The sequence below is a fragment of the Leishmania donovani genome, chromosome 6 (genome assembly GCF_000227135.1).
Source record: "Leishmania donovani BPK282A1 complete genome, chromosome 6".
Taxonomy (NCBI): domain Eukaryota; phylum Euglenozoa; class Kinetoplastea; order Trypanosomatida; family Trypanosomatidae; genus Leishmania; species Leishmania donovani.
In genome coordinates, this window is record NC_018233.1 from 467,470 (window position 1) to 492,050 (window position 24,581).

Below are 24,581 nucleotides of genomic sequence, written 5' to 3' on the forward strand. Positions count from 1 at the left end.
GCAGCTGCAATGCACACGCACACACCTCTCGCTCCCTGCAGTCTCTCCTCCCCTCTCTTCCTGCAGACGGCGCGCCAGCTCAACAGAACGAGTGTTTTAGGCTCATCGCTTCACCAGTCACCACCCCGACAGAGACCGCCACCGTCAAGCATGTTGGGTGCACCGAGTCCGGCAGCAGGCGAATTCAGACGCCGTCTTGCACGGCTTCAGGGGTGAAGGGCAGACTAGGCAGCAGAGGCACTAACGGGCCGAAGATCCTGGCCGCCCTCTCCGCGCCGAGGGGCAGCACCAGTCGCAAGAACCCTCAAAAAACTCGGAAGACAGGGCTGCCCGTCGGGTGGCCCGCTGATCGGCAGGTGGCACTGGAATACCGTTTCCGATAAACCGCGCAACACGGCTGCCGCGCTCACGCCTCGCTCTGCCTCGGGCCCTCTTCTCCACATCCGCTCACGCTGCCCTTTCCCGCTAAGTGTCTCCTCTATCTCTCTTTTCCCTCGCCTCTCCACGTGTTTTGCGGTGAGGCGTTGAAGGAGGGCATGCCCCCATCCTTCGAGAGATCGAATACCACCGGCGTCTGCGGCGTGGCGGGGGTGGCTGCAACGCCAATGGAGGCATGCTACACGTCTTCGGCGAGGAGGGCGCGAACGGGTGGGGAAGAGGATGAAGGGATGTCGCCGTTTCGGCGGGAGCTGCAGCGCTTCGGGACGCACCGCAACCACCCGTAAACAACAACAGAATAACGCACACGCGCCCGCGTGCTTCGGAGGATCAGCGCTGGTGGCTGCGCGTGGGCACACACACGCACACGCATACGCACGAACTTCCTTCGAAGTCGTTTCCCCGTCTCGCATTCTTGTCTTTGTGGTGCACCCCTGACATGAACACCACTGCCGGCGTCGCTCCGTGTCCACCGGTGGCGCTCCTGCCATGGCACCTCTTCACCACAGCCCACCCGCTCTCTGTCTCCTCCCGTGCATGACACGCGCACTCCCCCCCCCCCACACACGCACACACGTCAGTGCGTACGTGTTGTACAAGTACGCGCGTCTTGTTCCCCTTGCATCTTCCCGTTACGATCGCGGCCCGCGTTGGCGTGTGTGTGTCGCGTCCGTGCCACTGCTCTTGCCTGCCTCGCTTGTGCGCTGCGTTCTCTCCCGCACTTACTTTGTTCGGGCACTCTCTTGGGCGCCGTTGGGCACGCCGCATCGCGCTCATCCACGATGCCTTCGCGCTCGCAGGGGACGGCCTCGCTGGGCGGCAGCGTGGCTGATGAGGAGCACTCCTTGCGTGGGCGCCACGGCGCGGGCTGTCGCGGTTGCGTCGGCGAGGATTTCCACGGACGCCCTGCCTCCCGCCCCCTCTCGCCCTCCGCTGCTCCCGAGCGTCCCCGTCCACTGTCGCACGGCGTCGACTCGTCGAGGAACCTGTCCTTTAATTTTGGCGAAGACGCGCGCTTCTCCGGATCGGAACCCTACTCAGGCCGTGCCACGGCAGCCCCCGCCGCAACGGGGAAGGGCGGTGGTAGCGCAGATGCCGGTGCCGCACTCGCCGGCGGATGTACGGCAGGTGCGGAGTGCCCCAGCAGAGGCGGTGGCAACGCTGCCATGGCTAGCTTCGTGAGCGAACTCCACGTTACGCACAACGGCATCGCAATACCGCCCATTCACGGAATACCACGCCCCGGAGGGCTGCCGTCCGAGAAACCGGCCGAGTATGCGAAGGTGAAGGACTGTCGAGCACCGCAGCGGCTGCGGATGCCGGCCAAGGGAGCTTTCTCCAACGCGACCAGTCTCGCCGTCCTTCAGCGGGTGCAGTCGCTGGTGAACGAACGCCAGGTAGAGCCGGCAGGGTGGACGCCGATCGAGCCATCGCCGATGCGCGTCGGCGCTGTCGGCGACGACGATACAGCGGAGGAGGGGTCCGTGGCGCAGATGCACCGGCGCGCCGCATCCCCGGATGGAAAATGGCCAGAAGTGGAATGGGCTGCGAGAGACCCTCGCGTCAGTGCCGCACGCTCACCCTCTCTGGCCCCCCACGGGTTTTCCGAGGCGTTGTTGATGCCATCGGACGCGATGATGGTTGCTGAGAAGTCGGAGGGCGATGCAGCAGCGATGGCGACGACACACGCCATGCAGTACGCCGAGGACCGAGGCGGCGTAGAAGAGAAAGCGGCGCGCGTTCGGAGCTTCATGCCGGTGCGGCAACACCTGCGGCAGCAGCAGCAGCAACAATACCATCACGAGGGCCGGACAACCCTAGCACACGCGCGGGCGCCGACACGCTCTGCATCGCCCCCTAAACTCCCCTGTAATGAAGGTAACATCCAAAATGATAGTGATAACGAACAGTCGCCCCACCGCCAGCGCACGGCAGCGCCGATCGCATCCGCGCGCTGCGGCGACTCGATGGACGATATTGCTCCGTGCGCGATCCGAACCGCCGCCTCGGCACAGCGCTCCCTTGCCTGCAAACTCACCTCCGGCAGGTCGCAAGACCCGCCGTCTGCCTATCGCCCTGATAGAGCCCCCGCACCCGCGGCGGCGAAAGTCACGGCTAGTGCGGACCGCAAGCCCTCGGCACGAATGCCGCGTGGCTTCGAGCTTTTCATTGAGAAGGGACAGCAGCGCCGCGCCGAGGCTGAGCGCGCACAACACGCACGCGCTGCCGAGGCTGCCGGCGAGCCCTTGGCTGCCGCCTCTGCGCAGCATCATAGCAACGGCGACACTGCGCCCTCGACGGGCGACCGGGCCACCACGCGGCTGCGCATGATGTCGGTTATGCCGCTGCCACGCGGGTACGAGATGCACGCGCGGCAAGGGCAGTCACGACGTGCCAAAGCGGTGCGCGAGGAGGAGGAGCGCCGTACCGGCGACATCGTCAGCTGCACGCACCATCCGCGGGTGAGCCGCCACAGAATTGTGTCCTCTTCCTCCGCACACAGCGCCCGCGCCATACGGCGATCCCCACACCCCCAACCGCACACATCAGCGGCAGCAGAGGAAGACGGCGCACCGACTGCCGAGACACTGCCCCTGTCGGTCTTTGAGCGCCTCACCAGGAAAGCCGAAGGACGCGATCATCGCCCGCTACAGCTCGAGGAGCGCTGCGCGCCATCGCACCAGTCGCATTCCTTCAAGTTCGCGGCTGCTGCTGCAGCCGCGGCGGAGGACGAGCATGGTGGTTCCATGAAAGGAGGCGCTGCCGCTGCCTACAAGCATAGAGCGGCCCGGCAAACGAGGGAAGGAGGTGCGCAGCGCCACAAGGCTCGTGGTGCTGGTCGCAACGTTTTCGACGACCTCCACGCGCAAGCACGCAAGGGTGCGCAGGCCGCTCCTGCCGCATCCGCATCCCCCAGGAGCCTCGGCTCACAGGTGCATGGGAGGGGTGCAGCATCTGGGCGCGCGTCGGCGATGGCGCCGAACAAAACGGAGACGGGATCGGCCGCAGCGGGCGAGGCAGGGGCAGAGGTGACGTCGCACAGGAGGTCGCAAGCGGAGATTGAGCAGCACCTGGCACATATGATGAGCCGCGAGGCGGAGCACCGCGCCAAGTGGGAGAAGCACCTCGTGGCCCAAGCGGCCGAGGAGGAGCAGACTAGAAATGGGCACGTGGTGCTGAACCCAAAGACGGACGAGTTGGCTGAGCGGGCGCGGACTCGGTACCGCATTCGCGAGGAGCGGGAAAAGCAGCAGCGTGAGCGTGAGGAGGTGCAGAAGGCGGCGGCAGCCGCAAAGAGGGCGCCTCAGCGCAGCGCAAGCCAACGCCAGGCACCTCGGTTTCCGAAGCCTGCCGAGGAAGGCGAGCAGGCAGCACACAAGGCTGTGTGGGGGACAGAGCCGACACCAACAGCAGCAGCACCGGTCAGCTGTGCCGCCACGGACTACTTCTACAAGCGCCAGCTGCACGCAAAGGAGCGCAAGCAGCGCCACCTTGAGCAGCTGCGGCTGGAGCGTGCCGAGGAGGAGCTCAGCGAGTGCACGTTTCACCCACGAATCAACGAGGCGGCTGGGAAGATGGCGCAGCGCCTTGTTGTGGAGTCCTTCCAGGGCGACTACGTGGTCAACGTGCCCGATAGATTCGCGCCAGCCACGACGCCATGGAAGCAGGTGGTCGGCTCTGACGGGCGCGCTGGGAGCGTGCCGCAGCTCGCCGAGTACTGCGACGCTCACGGTCATAGCCTGCTCGCCAGCTCGCGCAGCGGCAGCTTCTTTGGGGACCTGAGCCGAGCATCGCCACCGGCGCACTACGACGTGCCGTGCCCCTCGGAGACGCCGCGTCCGCGCTCGGCGGAGCGCGGGCTCGACTCTTGTGCTGGGATGGATTATGACGATGATTACATCCACAGGAACACCGAGAGCTCCACCTACGGTGTGCACGCCGTGGCGTCGCTGGAAAGGGAGGTGACGACGCTGCCATGTCATCCGTCTGGCCCGCTGGCGGAACAGCTCCGGAGCCTGGAAGAGATGCTGCGCGAGTGGAAGGAGATCGAACGCGAGTGCTCGCCCATCGCAAAGCAGCCCCGCAAGGCCGGCATTGTCGAGTAGGTCGAGCAGGTGCCGCCGAAGCAGGAAAAGAGTGAAGGCGAAAGGGGAGGGGGAAGGGCGGACGGCGCCGCATCGCGGTTAGGCAGACATGCTGCCCTCCGTGTACGCGCCGCGTTCTGCGCGAGCGCTCACGCCCTTCCTTCTTCCTCTCCTCACAGCCTACCGCACGGCTCGGGCCTGCGGGTGGGAGGAGGAGGGCGCCGTTGCACAGCCACACGTCTAAGAGCGGCTCTTCTCTCTGTCTGGTGCGGTTTGCTGCTCCGTTTCTGCGGGTGCGCGCGTGTATGTACGCTGGGCACGCCGGCCGACACACCAACAGGACACCCTTCTCTCTTCTGCACCGCAGCGACACGCGTCCTCATCGCTAAATTTCTGTTTATGCGTTTTCCATGTCTCTGAAGAGTTGGCAATGAGGGCGCTCCGGCAAACGGTGCCTGACACGTCCCTCTCCCGTCCTCCGCTCCCCTCCGTGACGCCGGTGCAGCAGCTGCTGCTGCTGCGCGCGTCGTGGCCACAACAATTGGGGAGGAGGGGGGAGGGATAGGCAGGCGGATATCCGTTGATGTTTCCGTTTTCTGCGGCGGCTGCCCTGTGTCTGTGTACGCGCCTGTGTGCCTGTCGCCCGTGTGCGAGTGGCTCCTCACGTCTTTTTCCGGCTGTTGCGGCCAGCGACGTCGTCACGGTGATGGGGTCATGGCGCGTGCATTTTCACTCGGCCCGCCCACCCGCCAGACGGAAAGCCTGCTGACGGTCTTGCGCCCTTCAGCTGGCCGCCTTGGCTCCCCCCTCCCCCGAGTGCCTCCCCTCTTCCTCTGCACCCATCTCCCGCGCGATCTCTGGCACACCCCTCAGCGCACACGAACGCAGCGAGCCTTCATCATCGGCATCGTCTTATGCTTTGCGCATGCGTGCAGGTGTGTGCGCTGGGGCACGCGTATCCGCCTTTTTCATGTTGCTGCCACATATTGTTTTTCCTTTTTTGGACCTGCTCCACAGGAGTTGCTGATCACGATGCGGATGGAACCCTCGCCCGCGCCTCTGCCACACCACCTCCCCTCCATTGCACGCATGAGCTTGTGAAGAGACTTGCGTGTGAGAGTGTGCCGTTGTCGATGCACCTCCCCCCTTCACCCCCACCCACCCCTCCCTTCTGTTGGCGCGTGCATCATCAACGACGTGCCGAGCCCAAAACTCTGTACCGCGGCATTAAATCTCTTGACATCTTCTTGTGGTGTGTGCTTGCGTGTGCGTGTGTGCCGCGACGACGTGGGAGGGAGGGGGGAGCGCAGAGCGGTGTGGCGCTACGCATGTCGGCCATCAGATCCTGGATGGCGTTGCGTCGGAGCCACCCGCGGCCGCGGACACGTTTGTGGCACCCGTATGACAGGCGAAGCGTCCGCGTGCCTCGAACCTGTCCCACCCACGCCCCGGCCTTCACAGCGCCCACTGCTGGTGTGGCGGGGAGCCTGAGAGCCGCCCCTCCCCCCCCCCCGAGCGGGGATGCGCCAAGGCGGCGGACCTGCGAGGCGGCGGTGCGGGCAGAGGTTGAGGCAGGGGCCGTGCGCCGATGGCTGCGTCGGCGCATTGCTGTGCCGCGTGTGTCGACGGCCGGGCGTCGAGTGGCGCGGCGTTGAGCTCGTGCTCTGCGGCAAATACATGGACGCGTGAAAGAAATGTAACGCTGTACCTCTTTGTTGACGTCTCTGTGTGTGCTTGTGCATGACAGTGTCTGTGCGGTGGCGGCGCAGTTCTGCCGCACACATCTCACATCATCGTCATAGCTGCCGGCTGCTGCAGCGGTGTGCGTTGCTTCCTCCACCGCACTGTTATCACGAGCGTCAATACTACGAAAAAAAAAAACACTCTGACACCTACACACACACGCGCACGCCACCTCTTCCACCCCACCACCCAACGCACCCGCCTCAGCGATATTGACGCCTGTCTCGCTTTCCTTCCATGCATCGCATGTCTCTCGTGAGCCCACTCCGCTCAGGCCTCCGTCTGCGTGTCGTTCTGTGCACCGATGCGAGCATCGACCGCATGCGCTACGGTGCAGATATGCACGCAGACGCCGGCACGACATCCACACGACACCCCGTACACGCATCCGAACATGACGCTGTGCCACATGCCTCATCTGATGAGGAGACGGATGAGCTTCGCTGATCGCAGCGCAAAGGAGGGGGGTGGGCGTCACAAGTGGTGCGCCCTGACCGCATCCTGTTCTTGCCGTGGTCTCAGGGGCACCACCCGCCGCGGCCATCGTCACCACAGCCGCCTCACCGAACCTCATCTACGCGGGCGTATATGCGCACCCCTACCCCTGTATGTCTTTCACAGCATCGGCGTTGGACGCGCTTACGCCATTACGCTGTCGCCGCCGTTCTCTCACCCTTCCACGCCAACCCCCTCCCCGTTCATCTCTCGTGCGTCTCCCCGCATTCTGAATACGGTGTGCGCCATCCTCACAAGCACAACAGGAAACAGCGCGGGAGAGTGGGAGCTCGGCACGCATTCGTGGCCCTCCCCCCTCCAGTCTCTCGCCGCACACGCGCACACTTCTGTCCGTCTGCCCGTCTCTGCAATCACGTTCCTTCGACCTTCTCTGCTGATGTCGCGCGTAGTCGTGATGGCACTTGCGCTGTCCTTCGCCATGGCAGCCGCGCTTGCCGTCACCGCCGTGCAGAGCGGTAGCTGCATCTTCCTCACCTCTCCGCCGTCGTACACGTTCATTGGCGGCGGGTTTCACATGCAACTCGCGCTTGAGTATCCTCTGCCGGCCAAGGACGTGCGCCTCAGCTTCGACCTCCCCAAGTCTTTCTTCGTTGATGAGGCGGAGGCCGAGCAGCTCTACCGGATGGAGGTGCTCTCTGCCGACCCGATGACGCAGGGAACGGCCGCTGTCGTCGTGGCCGACGTGACGCGCGCCTACTCGCCGCTGCGCATGTCGTCCCGGTATGCTTTCGACATTGAGGCCCCCGTGTTCAAGGTCAACTACACGACAAACCATGTGGAGCTGACCTTCCAGCAGCTGGGCGGCGATGGCGCGGGTAGCGCGCTTGACGCGTACCTGGCGGAGGACGGTGCGCAGGCGCAGGTCCCCTTTCGAGCGCGCCTCGTCATTCCGATACACTCCCGCTACGAAGTCCTGGACACCAAGACGCCCTTCTCATTGCTGCGCTTCATCACTGGTGAGGGTGCCTACGTGCGCCGGTGCTTGACGAGGGTGGACGTGGCCGGCCGTGCTGACTCGCGCTGCTTAACAGGCGCGTACCGCTCCAGCGCCACTGTGGCCAAATCAGAGGAGAAACCACATTACAAGCACTGTCTCGACCTGCCCGTCGGTCTGCTGGCCGACCTTCCGTACGTGTACCACGCGCTTATGGGGCTCCTGGTGGCTGGCGCCGCCCTCGTTATCCTCGCTATTCGTTAGCTGAGCTGCATGTGTCTGCGAGCACAGCCATCGGTGATTGTTGCGCGCGATACGCGATGAGACGTGCCCTTCCTCTGGGTGCGCACTGGCCATTCTAGTACCACTGTGTATCGCGTTCCCTAGTCGTCTTCGGCACACCACGCAACCGCCCTCGCTGCACCCTCAAGTCTCTCACTGCACGTGTGCATTCCTGTGTCGGTTGGTGTCGTGCAGGAATGGAAGGACACCGCTGCAGATGCGTGCGCGCGCGCATCTACGCGTGAAGGATCGGCGGTGGTGGTGTTGGCGGTGATGACACCACGGACGTAAACACACACGCACGCTCTCTGTCTCTCTCGGGGTGTCGCTGCTCGCGGCACCGCCGCCTCCTCCGCTGTCTCTCACGCTGGCTTGGGCACGTTGCAGATTCCCACGTAAATTGCCGTGCCGCAAGGAGATGTGGCCCTGCGCACGCCAACGGTCGGCGCAGAACCTACCGTCGTGCGCTGCCTTTGCTTTCTCCGCTTGTGCTGGCACTTCCTCTGCACTGACGGACACCATCTGTGATGACTCCTTCCCACTCCCACCCGCCGCCCCGCCCTCCAGCACGGACTACCCTTTTCTCCCTCTATCTGTCCATCCCTGTGTGTTTGTGTGTGCCGCTGAGACGACGCACGCGCTTGTCATCGTCCCTTTTCCTCTCGGCTTCCTCTCTCGTCGTTAAAGCGGGGCACACGACCGCCCTTCACACAAGCGCCTTCACGCACGCGCTCGCTGCGCTGCCGCCACGCAAGCATACGGCGGTTGCGGTTTGCCTTCGCAGAGCACCGGCTACACGAGCACAATGAACGGCGCACTCACGCCGCGCCAGGAGGTGCAGCTCCCGCACGCGCCGGCGCTGCTCTATAACAATCTGCAGCCGCACGGAGGTGGCGCGTACGTGTCATACGCAACGGACTCCGCCGTGTATACGGTCCGGGCGTCGACAGGGGCTCCGTGCTTCAAGCCCCTTCGCTTTCCATGTGGTCAAGTACAGCACCTCGCCGCCTTGCAAGATGACGCAGAGCAGAACATCATTGTCGTAGTTGTCCTGTCCGCCTGCATGGCCGTCATCGTTGTGAACGGGCGACAGGTACACGTGCTACCAGAAAAGGGCGGCGACACGGCGCTCACCTGCGCAGCTGTGGCGCGTGTGGCGGGAAAAGACGAGATGGTTGTGGCGGTCGGCGCATCAAACGGAATCCCGCTGTGCTGCCGGTGCACCCTCGACGGGCACCCGGTGGCGTCCGCGGAGGTCACTGCGCCAGTGCAAGCGCATGCACAGCGCAGCATCACGGCCTTGGATCTCGAAGCCGTGGGAAAGGCGTCGCGTGTCGAGATGGCATCGGGCGACGCCGGCGGCCACGTGGTTCTCTGGGCCGACAGCAATCCCACGCACACGATCCCACCCGAGAGCGATACCGACGCCGTCACGTGCGTGCGGCTGGTCTCCGTCAGCAACACCGTCGCTGTGGCGTACGGTGGAGGACAAATCAAGCTCATTCAGCGTAGCAGCGGCGCCGTCACCATCGCCATCCAGGCCCACTCCCGCTGGATCAACGCGATGGTATACAGCGCCGCCCGGCACTGGCTGGCGTCTGCCGCCGAGGACGGGCAGATATCGGTGTGGGATGTCACCTCCGTTGACCCGAATCGCGTCTGCATCGCGAGTGGTACCGTCACGAATGAGCTGCCCACCGGGCTGGCGTTCCTGAGCAACATGGGTGACCTTCTTGCTGCGTCGTACGATGTAGTCAAGCTTCGGTGTTTTCCTCTTCCCGGCAAGGGGCGCTAGCGTGACCCGCACAGGTAACGGGCTCCCAGGTGCTTGCAGGAGGGCGGCACGGCTGCATTTGCGAAACCAAAAACGAAGCGGCGCAAGACCAGCGAAGAATCGAAGAGGAGAACAAAACACAGCGAGATGCACGCGCAGAGAGCGCGGATATCGATGTGGTGATGTAGCCGCAGCCCGGCCGTCGCAGGGGAGGGGCGAGGGCGGAGAAGTGTTCTACGCGTTGCGTGCCGCTCACACTGTGCAGAGCAACCGTATCGTGGCCTCGGGCAACGCACATGAGTACTATACCGAGCAACAAATCCGCCTCATTGACTGTCATGCGCACGTGCAACTGTGCACCTCTTCTCTACTCTTCCTCTTCTCCTCGGTGCTGCCGCTGCGCTCAGCAGACAACTCATCTCTGCTGCCTCTCTACCGCGCATCGATGTCGCTGACGGACATAGAGGAGGCCGAGACAGTGGAGCTGCTCTCCGAGGACAGCTGCTCAACTATGTCTGCCTCTTCTCAGGATGTCGGGGCCACCACGGCCGATACGTCTCTGCCGCTGACCGCTAACGCAAATGAGGAACAACTGCGCCGCCGCACGCTGCACGAGTGTGCCTGTATTCCAGAGCTTGGGCCACAGACCGCGTGGCTCGAGGAGAGCGGCGCCGCAGGCAACGGACCGTCTGCATCGACAACGGAGATGAACTGGGATGTCGCGCACGCTGACCACATCATTGTTGCTGTGCGGTGGCGGGTGGCGCTGACTTCACCTGGCACAGGAAGCCCCTCACTTCACACAACCCCGTGGGTGCCGTATGCGGTGCCCCTCGCCAAGATGATCGCCTCCAGGACAACGGCCGCGGCGGACACAGCGAGCACTGTCACGAGCACTGCCAGCAGCAGCGGCGGTGGCAGCAGCGCGATACTGCAGCCCCTCGGCTCCGTGCAGCTGCCCCTAGGACGCTCGATGTTCCTCCTCGCTGCGCAGCTTTCCCCTCTCGTTCCATGCGTGTGGGACAGCGGCGTTGCAGCGGAGAGCCTTGTCAGCGTGGCTGCCTCCATCTCACGAGCGCAGTGTACACTGCACCTCCACTACGCGGCAGCAAAGACACCGCAGGCGCCATCCTCGCTGCGAGCCCGTCCCGTGTGTCGCTCCTTCGATGTGTTTGCGATCTCCCCAACGACGGCGCTCCTCGGTGTCGCCTTGCAGCCTCACCAGCGCTACCACATCAAGCGGAAGCGCGGTACCGGCAAGTCCGCCCACACCTCGGAGGATCAACCGTGCGATGCGAAAGGCGTCCTCACCTTGCGAGTGGGACCATACTGCCACGTGGATGTGGCGCTGGACGGGTTGCCTTCTGAGCCTCATGTCAGCGGCAGTGCCGGCACGTGCCCCTCCATCACTATCAACACATACAATGGTCGTCATGCGCACGCCACGCGGAGTGGTCAGACGCAAGACAGCCCGGCAGTGCACCGGACGTCGGCATGTCGGAGTGGCGTTGCACGCGAACACCCCGCGGCGGTGACGCAGCTGCAGCGCGGCTCGACGACGTCTCTCATCACCGGCGACAGCACCGCCGTCTTGGCGACGATGTCTGACATGTCGGACCACGTCGCGCTGAGCGAGGCCAGTGGGCATGAGCACGACGGCCCTGTCGTCGCCGGGAGCCAGGAGGTGGCCGCCGCGCCGTCGCGCACGACCATCACAGGGTCCCTCAAGCGGCAGCGGTCAACTGCGGCTCGAGGACGCGCTGCTGAAGCGGTGGTCCGGCAAGTCGACAACGCGAAAGCTGTGGAGGGAGGCGATGATGACGAGGCAGACGCAGCCGCGTCGCACTCCGTCGCCACGACGCCCAGCGCGATCGTTCTCTTCACGACAGGGATGCGGCTCAGCGATGTGGAGGAGAAGACGTTGAAGGAGCTCGGTGCCCTCGTGAACCCGCATCTGCGCCTGGCACGCTACGCCCGCGTCCTTGTAGCGCAGCGGCCGCTCGCGCGCAGTGTGAAGCTGCTCACCGTCCTGCCCTACGTCCAAGATGTGGTGCATCAGAGCTGGCTCGACGCGGTGCTGCGCACCCGCACCCTCGACCTCCCGCTGGAGGGATTCGCCTACAAGGAGCGGAAGATTGCCGGCAGCATCGAGAGCGAGAACAGCTTCGACCTGCGTGAAACAATGAGCAAGGCCCCGACGGAGCGCCAGCGGCTCTTCGCGCAGCAGCGCTTCTGGGTGCACAAGTCCGCGGCCCCGCAGGAGCCGCCGATGAACGATCTGAAGACGGTGGTGGCGGCCTCGGGCGGCATCATCACGCGGTGCGTTCTCGACGCAGACGTTCTCGTCCTGCCCAAGCACAAGCCCACCCTATCGTGTTGGCGTGGTATTGCGCAGCAGCTCGGCGGAACCGGCGGGGCGTCGGCCTCGTCCGCGTCCGCGGCCCCGACGCTCGCACAGCGCAAGCAAGCCGGCGTCTTGTTTGTGGTGCCAGACGACATCTTCAAGTGTGTGCTGCAGCAGCGCCGTCTCTCCGCCTCCTCCATCACTCTTCCACGTCAGCTCCTGACGGAGGCCGCCGCCACTAGAGGCACAACCGGCGCGGCCAGAGTTGGCCGACGCCCCTCTCAGCCAACACGGAAGACGCCGCGCGCCTCCACGACGCAGCGGTCTCCACATCGTAAATCGTGCAAGCGCTCGCAGTAGTGGTCGGGTCCCACGAGGCTGGTATCAGAGCATGCGTATAGGTATGAGTTCGTGCATAGACGCAGCCCAACATAGATAGCGTCGCGGGCACGACAACAAAGAGAGCGGTGAGGAGGGGTACCGTCTATCCAGACTCCAATGCCCCTCCCTTCCCCGCCCGCATCCGCGGCAACCGCGGCCGTGTTGATCTATCGGGTGGTGCGTACGCCGGCGTCATCGGCGAGCGTGAACGCGCGCGGTAAAAGAAAAGCGAGCGACACACCCGCACGCCCGCACGCATGGCAGTGGGCCTGAGCACTCCAACTGTTGCCCCTCTCTCCATCCTTCTCTCGTTCTCGATGCGTTTCGCGATGCCAGCCGCTCCGCCGCCGTTGTATTGCGCTTATTTGGTGGTCTTCGTGGCATAGGAGAAGGTGGAAAGGCCATCGCAGGCAGGTAGACACACATGGCTCTCAGACAGCTTTCGCTGGCACCTCACGGCGTGCGTCGCGGTCTCTCTTTTGCGCTGTGCACCTCTATCACACTCGGATGCACAATGTCTGTGCGCCACGGCTGTTGTATCCACCGCCTGTGCGAAGCGCCCGTAGCTCCGTCGAGCACAAATACCAACTTCGCAGTCGCGTCAGCCGTCGGTGGCGCCGCGTCGCGCTCGACATCCACGGCATGCTCCTCACCGCTCTTCTGGTTTGAACTGGATCGGCTTCCACCGCAGCTGCAACGCGAGTTTGACGTCGACGCGAACCAACGCGCTCTCCGCCATCTGTGGCGCCCCACACGCGCGGGCACCGACAGTGATGGCGCCTCAGCAGTCCCGTTCAACCTGCCCGTGACGCCATCCAGTGTTCACCCGGTCGTCTGGCGCTGCACCCACTGCCAGTCGCAGTGGTCCGCCCGACCATCCGACCGCACGAACCCTCAACTCGCTGATGCGCACCGATGCCCGCGTTGCTACGGCGGCCAACGTTTACCCGCTGGATCGCCCGACACCCCAACCTCGCCAGATGCTGGAGCACAGCCGGGACCGTCCTCTCGGCCGTCCACCGCCGCCACCGGCGTCGGCCTCTTGTGTGACTCCTACCCTTTCCTCGCTGCGCAATGGGACCCGCTGCGCAACCAACTCCTGCAGAATCAGGTGCTACAGTCTGTGACGGAGGTGCGCACGTCCTCTGCCTCGATGGTGTGGTGGCGCTGCCCACTTTGCTTGTCTCCGTGGCTGGAATCCGTATCGAGTCGGGTGGCGCGATACGGTCTCGCCATGCAGCGTCACTCTGTGCCCTCGAAGCCAAGCCTTTCACGCACGGGCACCACCCCTGGTAACGACCCTAGCAGGCCCGCTGGCGAGCTCGTGCTTCTCTGCCCGTCGTGTGAGCGTCGCGGTGCGAGTTCCAGTGGCGCCATAAGCCCCGCCAGCCCGCGACGCTGGCTGGCTGATGACGCCCTGCTCCTCGGCGAAGCGCTCCTGCGTCCACATCAAGACCCGCAGCGAGTCTCGCTGACAAGCGAAACGATGCTCCAGTGGCGGTGCCGCAGCTGCCAGTTCGAGTACGCCGCCACGGTAGCGAACCGGTTCCTTCGTCATGAGCGATGCCCGCAGTGCTCCGGGAGGACGAAAAGCATGCACAACCTGCTGGTGGTGCAGCGGCCTGATGTGGTGAGGGAGGTGAGCAAGCACATCTCACGTACGCGGCTGCGCTACATCACCATCCACGACGACGTCGAGCTCCCCTTTGTGTGTCGCACCTGTTACGCGCCGTACCGCATGACAGCGCGTGCCCGCTGCGCCGTGCCGCGTGGTGTACCGGCGTGCTCTAAGTGCTTCCTAACGAGCTCACAAGTACTCACCGAGGCTCAGCATCAGCACCAGCACGGAGGCGCCAAGGCGCTCTCGGCCCGCGCGCGGCGACGGGTGCGGCAGAGGGCACTGCAACTCAGCCGCAGCCACCGCCATCGGGAGCGACTCGCTGCCACGCTGAATGAGCTCAGCCACCACGACAACGCCTTGAAGGACTGAACACACGGACACGTGCGTCGCCCTGCGTCTCTGTCTTCACGTAACACGTGGTGGGTGACGATACAGCGGAAATTTCCCTAGACCTCATTGCCGTTGATGGATGTAAGCGCGAGGGCGGAGGGCGCATCGCCGACCATGTCCGACCTCCACACCGGAAAACGAGGGCAAGACACCCTTCTCCTGTGTGTGTGTGTGTGTGTGTGTGTGTGTGTGTGCTTGTGTGCCTCTTGTAATCTCTCGGACACCATGATGATGCATGACTGGCGAAGAGCGGCAGGCAGGAACCTCCTGCCCACCCACCCCTGTCTCGCAGCCGCGACATATTCACCTCCCCCATCTGCGCCTACCCCACTCCCCTCCCGAACTCCTCCTCCTCCTGCCAACCTTCCTCGTCACACCTTCGGCGCGCACACCCCCACCCTTCCACTCGGATTAGGGCGGAGGGCCACATCAGTCAGCGCCGTCTTCGCCTTCGCATTATTTTTTGTGCCGAGGCCGATTCCCTGTGCCTCTGTCTCGCTCCTACATACCACTCACTCCTGCCTGCCATCACCATGGATGTGGATGTGGCCTACACCGAGTCCGTGCCGCGCTACGTCGATCTTGCGCTGTTTCTCTGCGGTGAGGCACTGCGGCTCATCAAGGGTGAGCTCCGTCAGCACGCAGCGGCAGCGGCACCACTCTACGCATGGCACCTTCACAAGGTGTGCTTCCTGCACGCTCTGCCGAACGATGGAGACGCCTGCGTCGACGGTGCCGCGGCGGATGACGACGCCAACCCAGCAGCAGCAGCGGCGGCACGATCAGGGTGCACGGGTCTATCGAGTGCCGCCCCGTCGCTCGGCCAAATAGATGAAGAGACCACTTGGGACGTCGCACCAGCACTGTCGGCTCAGAGCTCGAAGGAGGTCAGCTTTCGGCGCGCCTATGCCCAGCTGCGCCGCCCGTGCGGCGTCGACTCGTGGATGGGAGCGAAGGAGAAGCCGGATGCACATGTTGCCCCAACTGCGGCCGGCGCCCCTACCAGAGAAGACGCTAGTTCCAGCCAAGTGGCAGGGCAGGTTCACCCGCGCTCCCCACGCGAGGGGGAGCATAGGTGCGGCAGAGCCCACGCGCCGCAGCCGTTGCACCGCCCCAGCGCGACACCCACCGACGTGGGGTTTGCCCTGCTGTGCGACTTTCTGCGAACGGCAGCGCAAGCGGGAGGGACACCGCTTATGCAGCGTCTCGCCGCCGTCCTGTGCAGCCTTGTCACTCGGCCAACAAAACGCGGAAGTGCCCCGGACGCGCACCTTTCGCGTATAAGGGAACTGCCGCCATCGCCGACGATCACCGTCGCGCAGCTCTCGGACCTCTTCGACGAGAACCTCTTCGACGACGAGCTCAGTGCCGAGGCCGGCAACGCCACGCGCAGCTTTCACATATGGGTGAACTACGAGTGGGCCAGCGCATCGTTTGCACGACAGACGCAACTGGCGGCCGCCGTGACGAAGTGGCTGGCCTCACTTCGCCACTGCCGCGACGGGTCGCCGCCGGCGTGGCTACCAGCGCTAAAGCAGCGCTCCGCCGCATCGACGCTGCCTCGCCCGCTGGCGTCGGCGGTTCCGATCAACGTGCGGCGGATGCAAGCGGCACTCGAGGGTGTCTTCGAGGGTCACGCGTGCACGCGGGCTATGCTGATGGAGCTGTCGTTGACGCAGCGCACACCGCACCTCACCGACAATGCGCTTGCCAAGCTGCTCGCTCTCCAAGGGCCGCCGACGTCATCAATGATGGCGCGATCTGAGCTCAGCAATCGCGGCACGCAGCCCATCCTCATGTGCATCACCAGCGGCATGCTTCTCTACGCACAATACTACCTTTCCTTTCGCTCTCTGGAAGTCGCGCGACAGTGCGCGCGCGTCGCACTGCAGGTCGCCCAAGAAGTGAAGTCTAACGCCATTCTCGCCCTGGCCCACTACACCGCACACGTCGTCGCGACACATCAGGGAAGGCCTGCCGACGCCGCGAACAGCATTTCGATTGCCCTCCAGCTGACGTTGCCTAACGGGTCCAGCCGCGGCAGTGGGCAGAAAGGCGGCCCCGCAGACGAGTCGCTCTCGTCGCTGGCACCGACGCTTTCGGGCATGGATGCCCAAATGGCTAGCCTCGCCTTCGCCGGGGCGGCACAGCTGCTCCTGTTCTTCCCCGGTGCGGTGGGTCCGGCGCTGCGCTCCATCCTTTCGACCGGACAGCGCTGCGATCGCGGCGGCGTCGGTGACGGCGGTGCGGAGGCGCAGCACACGCGAGGAGCGGAAGACGGTCGTTCTGAGGAGCCTAGCGACCTCGTCACGAAGCAGAGCGGCGCCGTGACGGTGCAGAATGTCGCGCAGTCGATTCGCCACGCGCTGCTGCGCGCTCACGTGGCGCTGCTGCAAGCGCCGCCGGTGGAGGGGCGGTGGATCGGCGTAGTAGCGAGTCTGCAGCGAGAGACGCTGCTGCTCATCGGGGCAATGTACGGCATGGTATCGTCGCCGCTAGTCATCACGACGACGTCGCTCCGCCAACTTCTTGAGGAGGTGAAAGAAGAGACCTCGACCGCGTCGCCGGTGTACAGCCACTACCCGAGCCGCACGCTGCTGTGGGAGGTGCTGCGGCACGCCGCGCACCACGCCTTGGCCCTGCAAGAGGGTTTCCTTGCACCTGTGAAGCGTGCTGTAAACGACGCTGGCGCTGGCGCTGCTGCAAGCGACGCGCTTCATTGTCTGCACTCGGCCCTGACAGCCGTTGGCGACCACTACTGCGCCTCAGCATCAGCCACGGCTAACGAAATCGTTTTCTTCGCATCCGTGGTTCGCTACTGCGCGGGGTGCCAGCTTTACGCGGACGGCTACGTTGCCGCCGCCTACGATGTGTGGTCGAGGCTGGCAGGGGCACTGAATCCCAGCGCCTGCACCGGTGACATGGACGGGGGGCAAGACCGGCGGCATCGCGCGGACGAAAAGCCCGCCGACGCCGACGCGTCGGTGAACCTCTCCGGCTTTCTGAAGGAGACGGGCGCGGCACACTTTTGGCCCCCGGACCATCTGCTCCTGTACGCCCTGGTGCAGCGCCGGCGTGCGCAGGCGGCAGTTTTCCTTGACTACATCGCGGTGCCTCACCGGCTGCAGAAGGAGCTGCTCGCCGTCTCCTCTCGGTACGCCTTTTCCTTTGGCGTTCTCACCGCGCAGCTTATGCAGGCACAGGTGCACCAACAGCATGGCCGCTTCAGCGCCTCGCTGAACGTGGCGCGCGATGTGGAGAGAGCGGCGACACGCATCGGATACCCGAGTCTATGTGAAGCGGCGCGTGCACTCCAAGTGACGGCCTACAGCAACAGCGGCTGCTGGAGAGAGGCGCAGCGCACACTGGCGCGTTGCCGCCCCACCACCGCAGCCCAGCGCAGCGTTCTCCTGCTGCAACAGTACACGGCGCATCTGGAGCCGCTGCTGCTCCGAAAACCAGTGTCAACAGGAAAGGTGGAATGCCTAACACGCAGTTGGGTTGCTCTGCTCATGCGGGAGGGTCTCGTGACGGCGCAGACCGTGCACGACGATGGCGACTTGCGCGTCTGCGCCACCGCTTTCGGGATATCTGCTGTCGATGAGTTGTGCCTGTACAGCTCCCTGCAGCGAGCGTGTGCGCTGCTTGGGCATCGCACCAGCGCCATCGCAAAACGAACGGCCACCTGCCTGGAGACGCTCATCGCACGACAGCAGCGCCCCACGCCTGACGTGTGCATTCACGGGAGCTGCGAGGAGATCTGCCGAAGCGGCCTTTGCGGTGGCCGGCCATGCGATGTGCGGAAAGACCTGTAGCAGAGGTAGACGGTGGCGTCGCCTTCGCTCAGCGATCCCGCCTTTCCCTCCGCTGTGGCGCGCGTGCCGGCGAATATGTGCGTGCTGTCGAAGGCGGCGTTGATTCCAGTGTCATAGCGCTTCGCTGTTGCATACATGCACACCTCCGTTGGCGCAGGTATCTCAGGAAAAAGACAAGAGGAAAGACATCACGTCAGCGAGAGGGCGTGCGTCCGTAGCCGTGTGCAGCTCACGACCCCCTCCCCAAGCTCGCGCACTCGCGCATCTCTCTGCTTGACCTCCCTCGTAGGCGATTGGGTGTGCCGTGGCAAACCTACCACACATGTGGGCGCCTACTCGTGCACATGATTCACCCATCGCCGCCCCCGGGCATCCAAGTGATGGCATCCTCCCTCCTACTTCCTTGTGAATCTCTCCTTCTCATGTGGTCAGAGGCCGGCATGTTGCGCAGAGCTCGCCGTGTCTCTGCTGAGCTGCATCAACTCCATCTTCTCCCTATCTCGTCTTCGTTGTTCTCGTTGTCGGCCTCCCGGTCTTCACAACTTCTGTGGGGCCACGTGCACACAGACAGCAGCCTTGTCGACCTACTCGCTTCTACCCCGCCCCCTCTACACCCCGCACCTGCAGACGTGCACTCGAACGCGACCACCGACCACGTATAATGGAGCAGGGTGCCTTTAACGATGTCGCCAAGAAGGCGCTAGAGTTCCGCAACCGGTACTACAAGATGCTTGATGATCCGCAGGACCGCCTGAACGTGGCAGGTCTGTACGCCCCCGATGTGCCCATGGTGTGCGAGTGGAACGGGCACCCGCTCTCCACGGTGGATGACGTGCGCAACTACATCAGCGCTCTGCCGAAGACGTCGCACCAGATCGACATGGTGGACGCGCAGCCGCTGCCCGACAACCAAGATGGCGACTCCTTCCTGCTTACTGTCCACGGCATTGTCACATACAACGACGAGCACCGCCGAGAGTTTTACCAGCGCATGGTCATCCGTCGCTTCGAGCAGCGCTACTACATCCTGAACGACTACTACCGCTGGCTAAGTGAGCGCTCGCAGTGAGCAGTGAAAGGGGCGAGGAGCAGCGACGTATACTGCTCCGTGGTTCGTCAGCTCGAGTTGCTTGGCCCGTCTTTCACAGTTTGGCCCTTGTCGCCCCCCCTCCCACACGCACACACGCTCTCTCTCTCTGGATGTCCGGGTGTGCGTGGCACTCTTTAAACGAACTAAGTGAGCTGGGGGTACCCGCATGGTGTCGGCTTGTACGCATGAGAGTGCGAGCATGGCTTTTGCGAGGCGTGATCGGACGGGTTTGCAGCCCTCTTGTCGACCACCTCTTCTCGGTGTCGGTGCCCTTCTCCTCTCACATGTGCGCCCGGCTTTCCTTCTCTCCCTTGCACGCCTTCTCTCCCGCTTTCGTCGCCGATCGTGCTTGGCATGACGACCGAACAAATCACCGCTGCTGTGTGCGGGGAAGGGGCGGGTGCTGCGGTAGCGGCGGGGGGGGGCTTTCGCCGCCGTCCTTGACGCTGACGGCGGACGGGTTGGATGTCTTGGTGGTCCTTTGCGGCCACGCGCGCCGTGTGGCGCTTGTCTTGCCTCTCTTTCTCTCTCCGTCGTCGTTTGTGTCTTTTCCGTTCTCTCGTAACACCACATATAACATCGTCGCACTCGGTCCGTGCATCATGTGTGGTTCACAGCCACTACGCATGAGTGCACGCGCACATGCACGCACGTAAGGATCTGGTTGTCTGCATGGGCCCCTTCGAGGCCGCGATACGCCGGCCCCCGCTCACTTCTGTGAGTTTCCACCACCACGGTCATCACCCCTCAAACGGAAACCCACCGCTGCAAAGGGGTCCCTCCCCCCCTCATCCTTCCATCACTCGCTCGCTGTTATTGTTTTTTTTTTTTTCGTTCTGCCGCATCCCGCGCGCCTGCTCCTCTTGTTTGCGTGTTGTTACGGGGGGCGCTAGTGCCTCGTTGGTTTTTGCACGCCTCATCGCACAGACGTACGCATCTCTCCCCTCTACACGTGCTGCGCATATCTCCACATAACCAAAAGACTGTAGAACGCACGTGGTCTGGCGTGGCGCCTTCCGCGAGTCGCCTTCACGCCTCACCCGCGCCCGCTCTTTCCTGAAAGCGTCGATGATTTGGCATTGACTTGCGCACGAGTACGTGTGCCAGCATGAACCAGAATCCCGCCGCTCAGGCCGGCGACAAGGTGCCGAACATGTCGAACTCGCGCCGCGGCGAGACGTCCGACGACTACGCGCGACACAAGGCGGCCGCTAGCCGAGCGTTCCTGGAGAACCACTATCAAAGCCTGCTCGCGAACACGCGCAACGGCGTCGGCCGTGCTGTCGGCCCGCGGCAGAAGGAGCCGTCCTTTTCCGACTTCCATCTCTTCAAGTGCATCGGTCGCGGTGCCTTTGGCGAAGTGTTTGTGTGCAAGTACAAGAGTGACAAGACCGACACCCTCTACGCCCTGAAGCGGCTGCGCAAGTCGGACATGATCACGAAGAAGCAAGTCGTCCACGTCCGCTCGGAAAAGGACGTCCTGGCCGAGGCGGCGGCGTCGAATCCATGGGTGGTGCACCTCTACCGCAGCTTCCAGGACTCTCTCTACCTCTACATGGTGATGGAGTACATGCCCGGTGGTGACATGATCTCGTGGCTGTGCGACAAGGGCATTTTCGACGTGGAGAGCACGCGCTTTTACATTGCCGAGCTCTGCGCTGCCGTGGCGAGCGTGCACGACATGGGATTTGTGCACCGCGACATCAAGCCGGACAACATTCTCTTTGGGGAGTCGGGGCACATCAAGCTGAGCGACTTCGGCCTCTCCAAGCGCTTCGTGGAGAAGCGCGGCAACCTGCTTGACTACGATGACCCGTCCTCCTCGTCGAACGGCGCCGAGGCATCGGCAGATGAGAAGAGCGCGTACGAGTCAAGGACAGACGCGCCGTCAGGGTCGCCCTCCGGAGACGGCGCTGGCACCGGCATCGCACACGGCCGCGTTCGCGAGATGTTCCAGTCCATCGTGGGCAGCCCCGGCTACATCGCACCGGAGATCCTGCTGCGCAAGCCGTACGGCGTCGGCTGTGACTGGTGGTCGGTCGGCGTCATCATGTACGAGATGCTCTACGGCATTCCGCCCTTCTTCTCGCAGAACCCCAACTCGACGTGCCATAAGATCAAAAACTGGCGGGAGCACCTCGTCTTCCCCCCGCAACGCCACATTCCTGATGACGCGGTGGACTTCATGAAGCGCCTGATCTGCGAGCCGGAAAAGCGCATGACGTACGACGAGATATGCCACCACGACTTCCTCAAGCCGATGGACATGAACGGGCTGCTCAAGTTGCAGGCGCCGTATGTGCCGGCCCTCTCCAACCGCCTGGATACCAAGTACTTCCCTGAGATCAAGGAGCCGAGCGCGCCGATGCAACAGAGCGAGGAGCAGAAAGTGCGCGAGGTGGACCCCCGCGGCGTCATGTTTGCCGACTTCCGCTTCAACTACAGCGGCGACCAAGCCGGTCCAGCAAGCGCGTAAGCGGCTGAGAAAAGGAAGAAGTGCATATGTGTACATGTGTATGCGTCTCCCCCCTCTCTCTCTATATATATATGTGTGTGTGTGTGCGTATATGTGTGCACGTGTGTGTGTGTGTGCACTGTACTCTCCCGTATTTTGTTGCCTCGAACGCTTCCACGTACTTTCATGTGTTTTGTTGGTTCCCCTCCTTTGCGCACACACGCACGCACGCACGCGCTCTCATTGATATCGCCTTGGCACTGCGGGCTCTCATCTCGCGGCCGCTCCTTCCGTGTGTTTTCGCCCACCCCACCCCCACCACACTACCCCTCTCCGACCACCTATGCAGTGGAGGCGCAACACGAACACGAGTGGTCCAGGGCCACCTCTGGTTTTGCTGTCATCAATGTCGTCGTGCGGTCGTGCGCGGATGCTACGTTGTGCTTGACTCCTTCGTCGTTCTCTCATTACGCGTCCATTTCTTCGCTCCGTTTCCATTTCGCGTCGGCGTTGCCCTTGAACGGCGCGTCTTGCTCCGTGGCGCTATCCGTGTGCGGGTGTCGCTGCCCTCGCACCCGCTGCACACGCACGTGTGGACGTGTGAGCCCCTCTTTCCCTCACGAGGCGACGGCTATTCGCGCTCGTTGTATGTGGGCGCTTCCAGCAGCGTTATCGAAGTGGCCCGACGTGATGTGGGAGGTGAGTCGAAAAATGCCCCCCCCCTCAAACCCAGCTGCGTCCCGCGTATCCGAAACGAGCACTGTGGCCCTCGTCGTCCTACCTTCTGCACCTTCCCAACTCCTGCTCTACCTCGTCCCCTGGCGGCTTCTCTCCATGCCTGCATACGGAGCGTGTGGGCGCGCCTCGCTCACGCAAACACATATACACGGCGCCCCCCCCCCCCACACACAAAAAAAAAATCCGTTGTTTCGCGCCACTTCACCACCACGGGCAGAGGTGAAAGATTGCGCATCTGTGTTTCTTCTGCAAGACACGCAAGCACCAGTGTCACCCGAATGCGTTGCACGCACCACGCCAAGACCACTGCTGTCCCGCTGCTGGCGGTAGCGCTGCTGCTGCTGCTGGGGGGAGCCGCACATACTGCCGCCGCGGCCGAGGCGTCGCGGGTGGTAGAGCTGACCCGTGACACGTTCGATGCGTACGTTGGCGGGCCCGACACGTATACGTTTGTGCTGTACTGCGTCACGTGGTCTCGTCAGTGCAAGACGGCGATTCAGTTGTGGGATCGCTTGTCGATCAGTCAGTCGCAGAAGGAGCTGCGGGATGTCTTCACCGCCGCGTACGTAGACGGCGACAAGTACCCGGACTTGGTCAAGCGGATGAATGTGAAGGGGTTTCCGACGATGCTGTTCTACACCCCCCTGCACACGGAGGGGCTCGAGTACAACGGCCCTCGCGAGTCGTACCTTCTGGACAGCTTTGTGTTTCAGTTCTCGTAGGGCCGGAGCGTGTATCCGCGCGCGCATGCGTGGGCGCGTGCGTTGAGGGATTCATGGCCGGGCTATCCCTATCGTGCTTCAGCACACGACGCGGGCGCATCTACACGCACATCACGCGCGTGTGGCGAAGGTAGTCTGCTGGCGCGTCAGATATGGATCATTGTATGCGTGCGGGCCGAGATTCATGTACAGAGAAGGAATGCTCCATAAAGATGCTGATCAGCTCGAGAGCGTACCAGTGTCCGGGAGCGACTGCTGAGCGCCAGTGCACGCGTCAGTGTGGTGTATGCAGCGCGGTCTTGCCGGCGTGACCGCGCGCGTCATCTCTCCCCTCTTCCACATGCCGTGGCTCGTGCGAGCTGCCGCAGCTTGAGCGCCTCGCGTGAAATCTCTGCTTCACCTTCCATTCCCCCCTCCTTCTTTCCCAACTTCTCTCCCATGCACGTTCCGCTTGTCCACTTCCCACGCACGCACGCGTGTGAATGCACAACGGCAAGCAACGCCTCGCGGGAAGTGTCTCGGCTGCACCACGAGACATCGCGTGACTCGCGTTCACCTCACACTCTCTACCGGCGCACACAACCACGCAACTTGTGAGCCGTCTTTCCACTCCCGTTTCATTCTTCTATTATGCTCGGCAGCCCTCACTCCACCGGTGCATACGGCAGCGCTGGCGATGGCATGGTCGCCGTGACTTCAAGCAGACTCAGGCAGCGCAGCGTTGTCTGCTGCGCTGCCCCGACAGTCACCGTGGAGGGGGCGACGCTCGACAAGCCGCGCGCCAAAGGCAAAGCCCGGTCGAGGTCTACCGTGTGCATGGACCACCACATCCTTTCCCGCATGGAGGATGACTTGCGGCGCTCCGCGATGCGACAGGAAAATCCTGAGTCGGCGATTCCCGACCGCGGTCACGAGCACGACCAGAAAGTCTTCCTTGCTGTCGAGGCGTATCGCGCGATGAAGTCAACATAGAGCGACCGCTCCGTCATCGGCAGCCACCACCCCGTGTCCACCGGCAACGGCTTATTGCCGGCCGGTACGGCACACTGCACCCTCTCCGGTTGCGGCCGTGTGAGCAACAGCCCATCACGCACGTGGCACCGGTAGCGCGGCTAGCACGCCTGAAAGAGAGCATTGCTCAATGGCACCGGCCAGCCGCTGCAAGGGGAAGGGCGTACGTCGCGCATGTCCAACCGGGGCGGCCAGGCGCGCGCGAGCCCGCACCGCTCGCCCTCGCGGCGTAAGGAGCCGAG

General features: G+C 63.6%; 9 protein-coding genes across 9 annotated transcripts; all 9 read left to right on the forward strand.

The window, feature by feature from the left end:
• Positions 1-1,220: 1,220 nt before the first annotated feature.
• Positions 1,221-4,544, forward strand: LDBPK_061150 (hypothetical protein, conserved; the record flags this gene model as incomplete). The annotated part of the gene is made up of 1 exon (XM_003858373.1): positions 1,221-4,544. One exon carries the CDS (start codon positions 1,221-1,223, stop codon positions 4,542-4,544), a length of 3,324 nt encoding a protein of 1,107 aa, XP_003858421.1.
• A 2,614-nt stretch (positions 4,545-7,158) lies between these two features.
• LDBPK_061160 (hypothetical protein, conserved) lies at positions 7,159-7,980 on the forward strand (the record flags this gene model as incomplete). Its single annotated transcript, XM_003858374.1, has 1 exon — positions 7,159-7,980. One exon carries the CDS (start codon positions 7,159-7,161, stop codon positions 7,978-7,980), a length of 822 nt encoding a protein of 273 aa, XP_003858422.1.
• An 823-nt stretch (positions 7,981-8,803) lies between these two features.
• LDBPK_061170 (hypothetical protein, conserved) lies at positions 8,804-9,793 on the forward strand (the record flags this gene model as incomplete). Its single annotated transcript, XM_003858375.1, has 1 exon — positions 8,804-9,793. One exon carries the CDS (start codon positions 8,804-8,806, stop codon positions 9,791-9,793), a length of 990 nt encoding a protein of 329 aa, XP_003858423.1.
• Positions 9,794-10,217: 424 nt separating this feature from the next.
• On the forward strand, positions 10,218-12,476 carry LDBPK_061180 (hypothetical protein, conserved; the record flags this gene model as incomplete). Its single annotated transcript, XM_003858376.1, has 1 exon — positions 10,218-12,476. One exon carries the CDS (start codon positions 10,218-10,220, stop codon positions 12,474-12,476), a length of 2,259 nt encoding a protein of 752 aa, XP_003858424.1.
• A 445-nt stretch (positions 12,477-12,921) lies between these two features.
• On the forward strand, positions 12,922-14,487 carry LDBPK_061190 (hypothetical protein, conserved; the record flags this gene model as incomplete). The annotated part of the gene is made up of 1 exon (XM_003858377.1): positions 12,922-14,487. The coding sequence occupies one exon, from the start codon at positions 12,922-12,924 to the stop codon at positions 14,485-14,487; it is 1,566 nt and encodes a 521-aa protein (XP_003858425.1).
• Positions 14,488-15,041: 554 nt separating this feature from the next.
• Positions 15,042-18,323, forward strand: LDBPK_061200 (hypothetical protein, conserved; the record flags this gene model as incomplete). The annotated part of the gene is made up of 1 exon (XM_003858378.1): positions 15,042-18,323. One exon carries the CDS (start codon positions 15,042-15,044, stop codon positions 18,321-18,323), a length of 3,282 nt encoding a protein of 1,093 aa, XP_003858426.1.
• A 661-nt stretch (positions 18,324-18,984) lies between these two features.
• Positions 18,985-19,392, forward strand: LDBPK_061210 (nuclear transport factor 2 protein(NFT2), putative; the record flags this gene model as incomplete). Its single annotated transcript, XM_003858379.1, has 1 exon — positions 18,985-19,392. One exon carries the CDS (start codon positions 18,985-18,987, stop codon positions 19,390-19,392), a length of 408 nt encoding a protein of 135 aa, XP_003858427.1.
• A 1,129-nt stretch (positions 19,393-20,521) lies between these two features.
• On the forward strand, positions 20,522-21,889 carry LDBPK_061220 (protein kinase, putative; the record flags this gene model as incomplete). Its single annotated transcript, XM_003858380.1, has 1 exon — positions 20,522-21,889. One exon carries the CDS (start codon positions 20,522-20,524, stop codon positions 21,887-21,889), a length of 1,368 nt encoding a protein of 455 aa, XP_003858428.1.
• Positions 21,890-22,884: 995 nt separating this feature from the next.
• LDBPK_061240 (hypothetical protein, conserved) lies at positions 22,885-23,328 on the forward strand (the record flags this gene model as incomplete). Its single annotated transcript, XM_003858381.1, has 1 exon — positions 22,885-23,328. One exon carries the CDS (start codon positions 22,885-22,887, stop codon positions 23,326-23,328), a length of 444 nt encoding a protein of 147 aa, XP_003858429.1.
• Between the last annotated feature and the right edge of the window lie 1,253 nt (positions 23,329-24,581).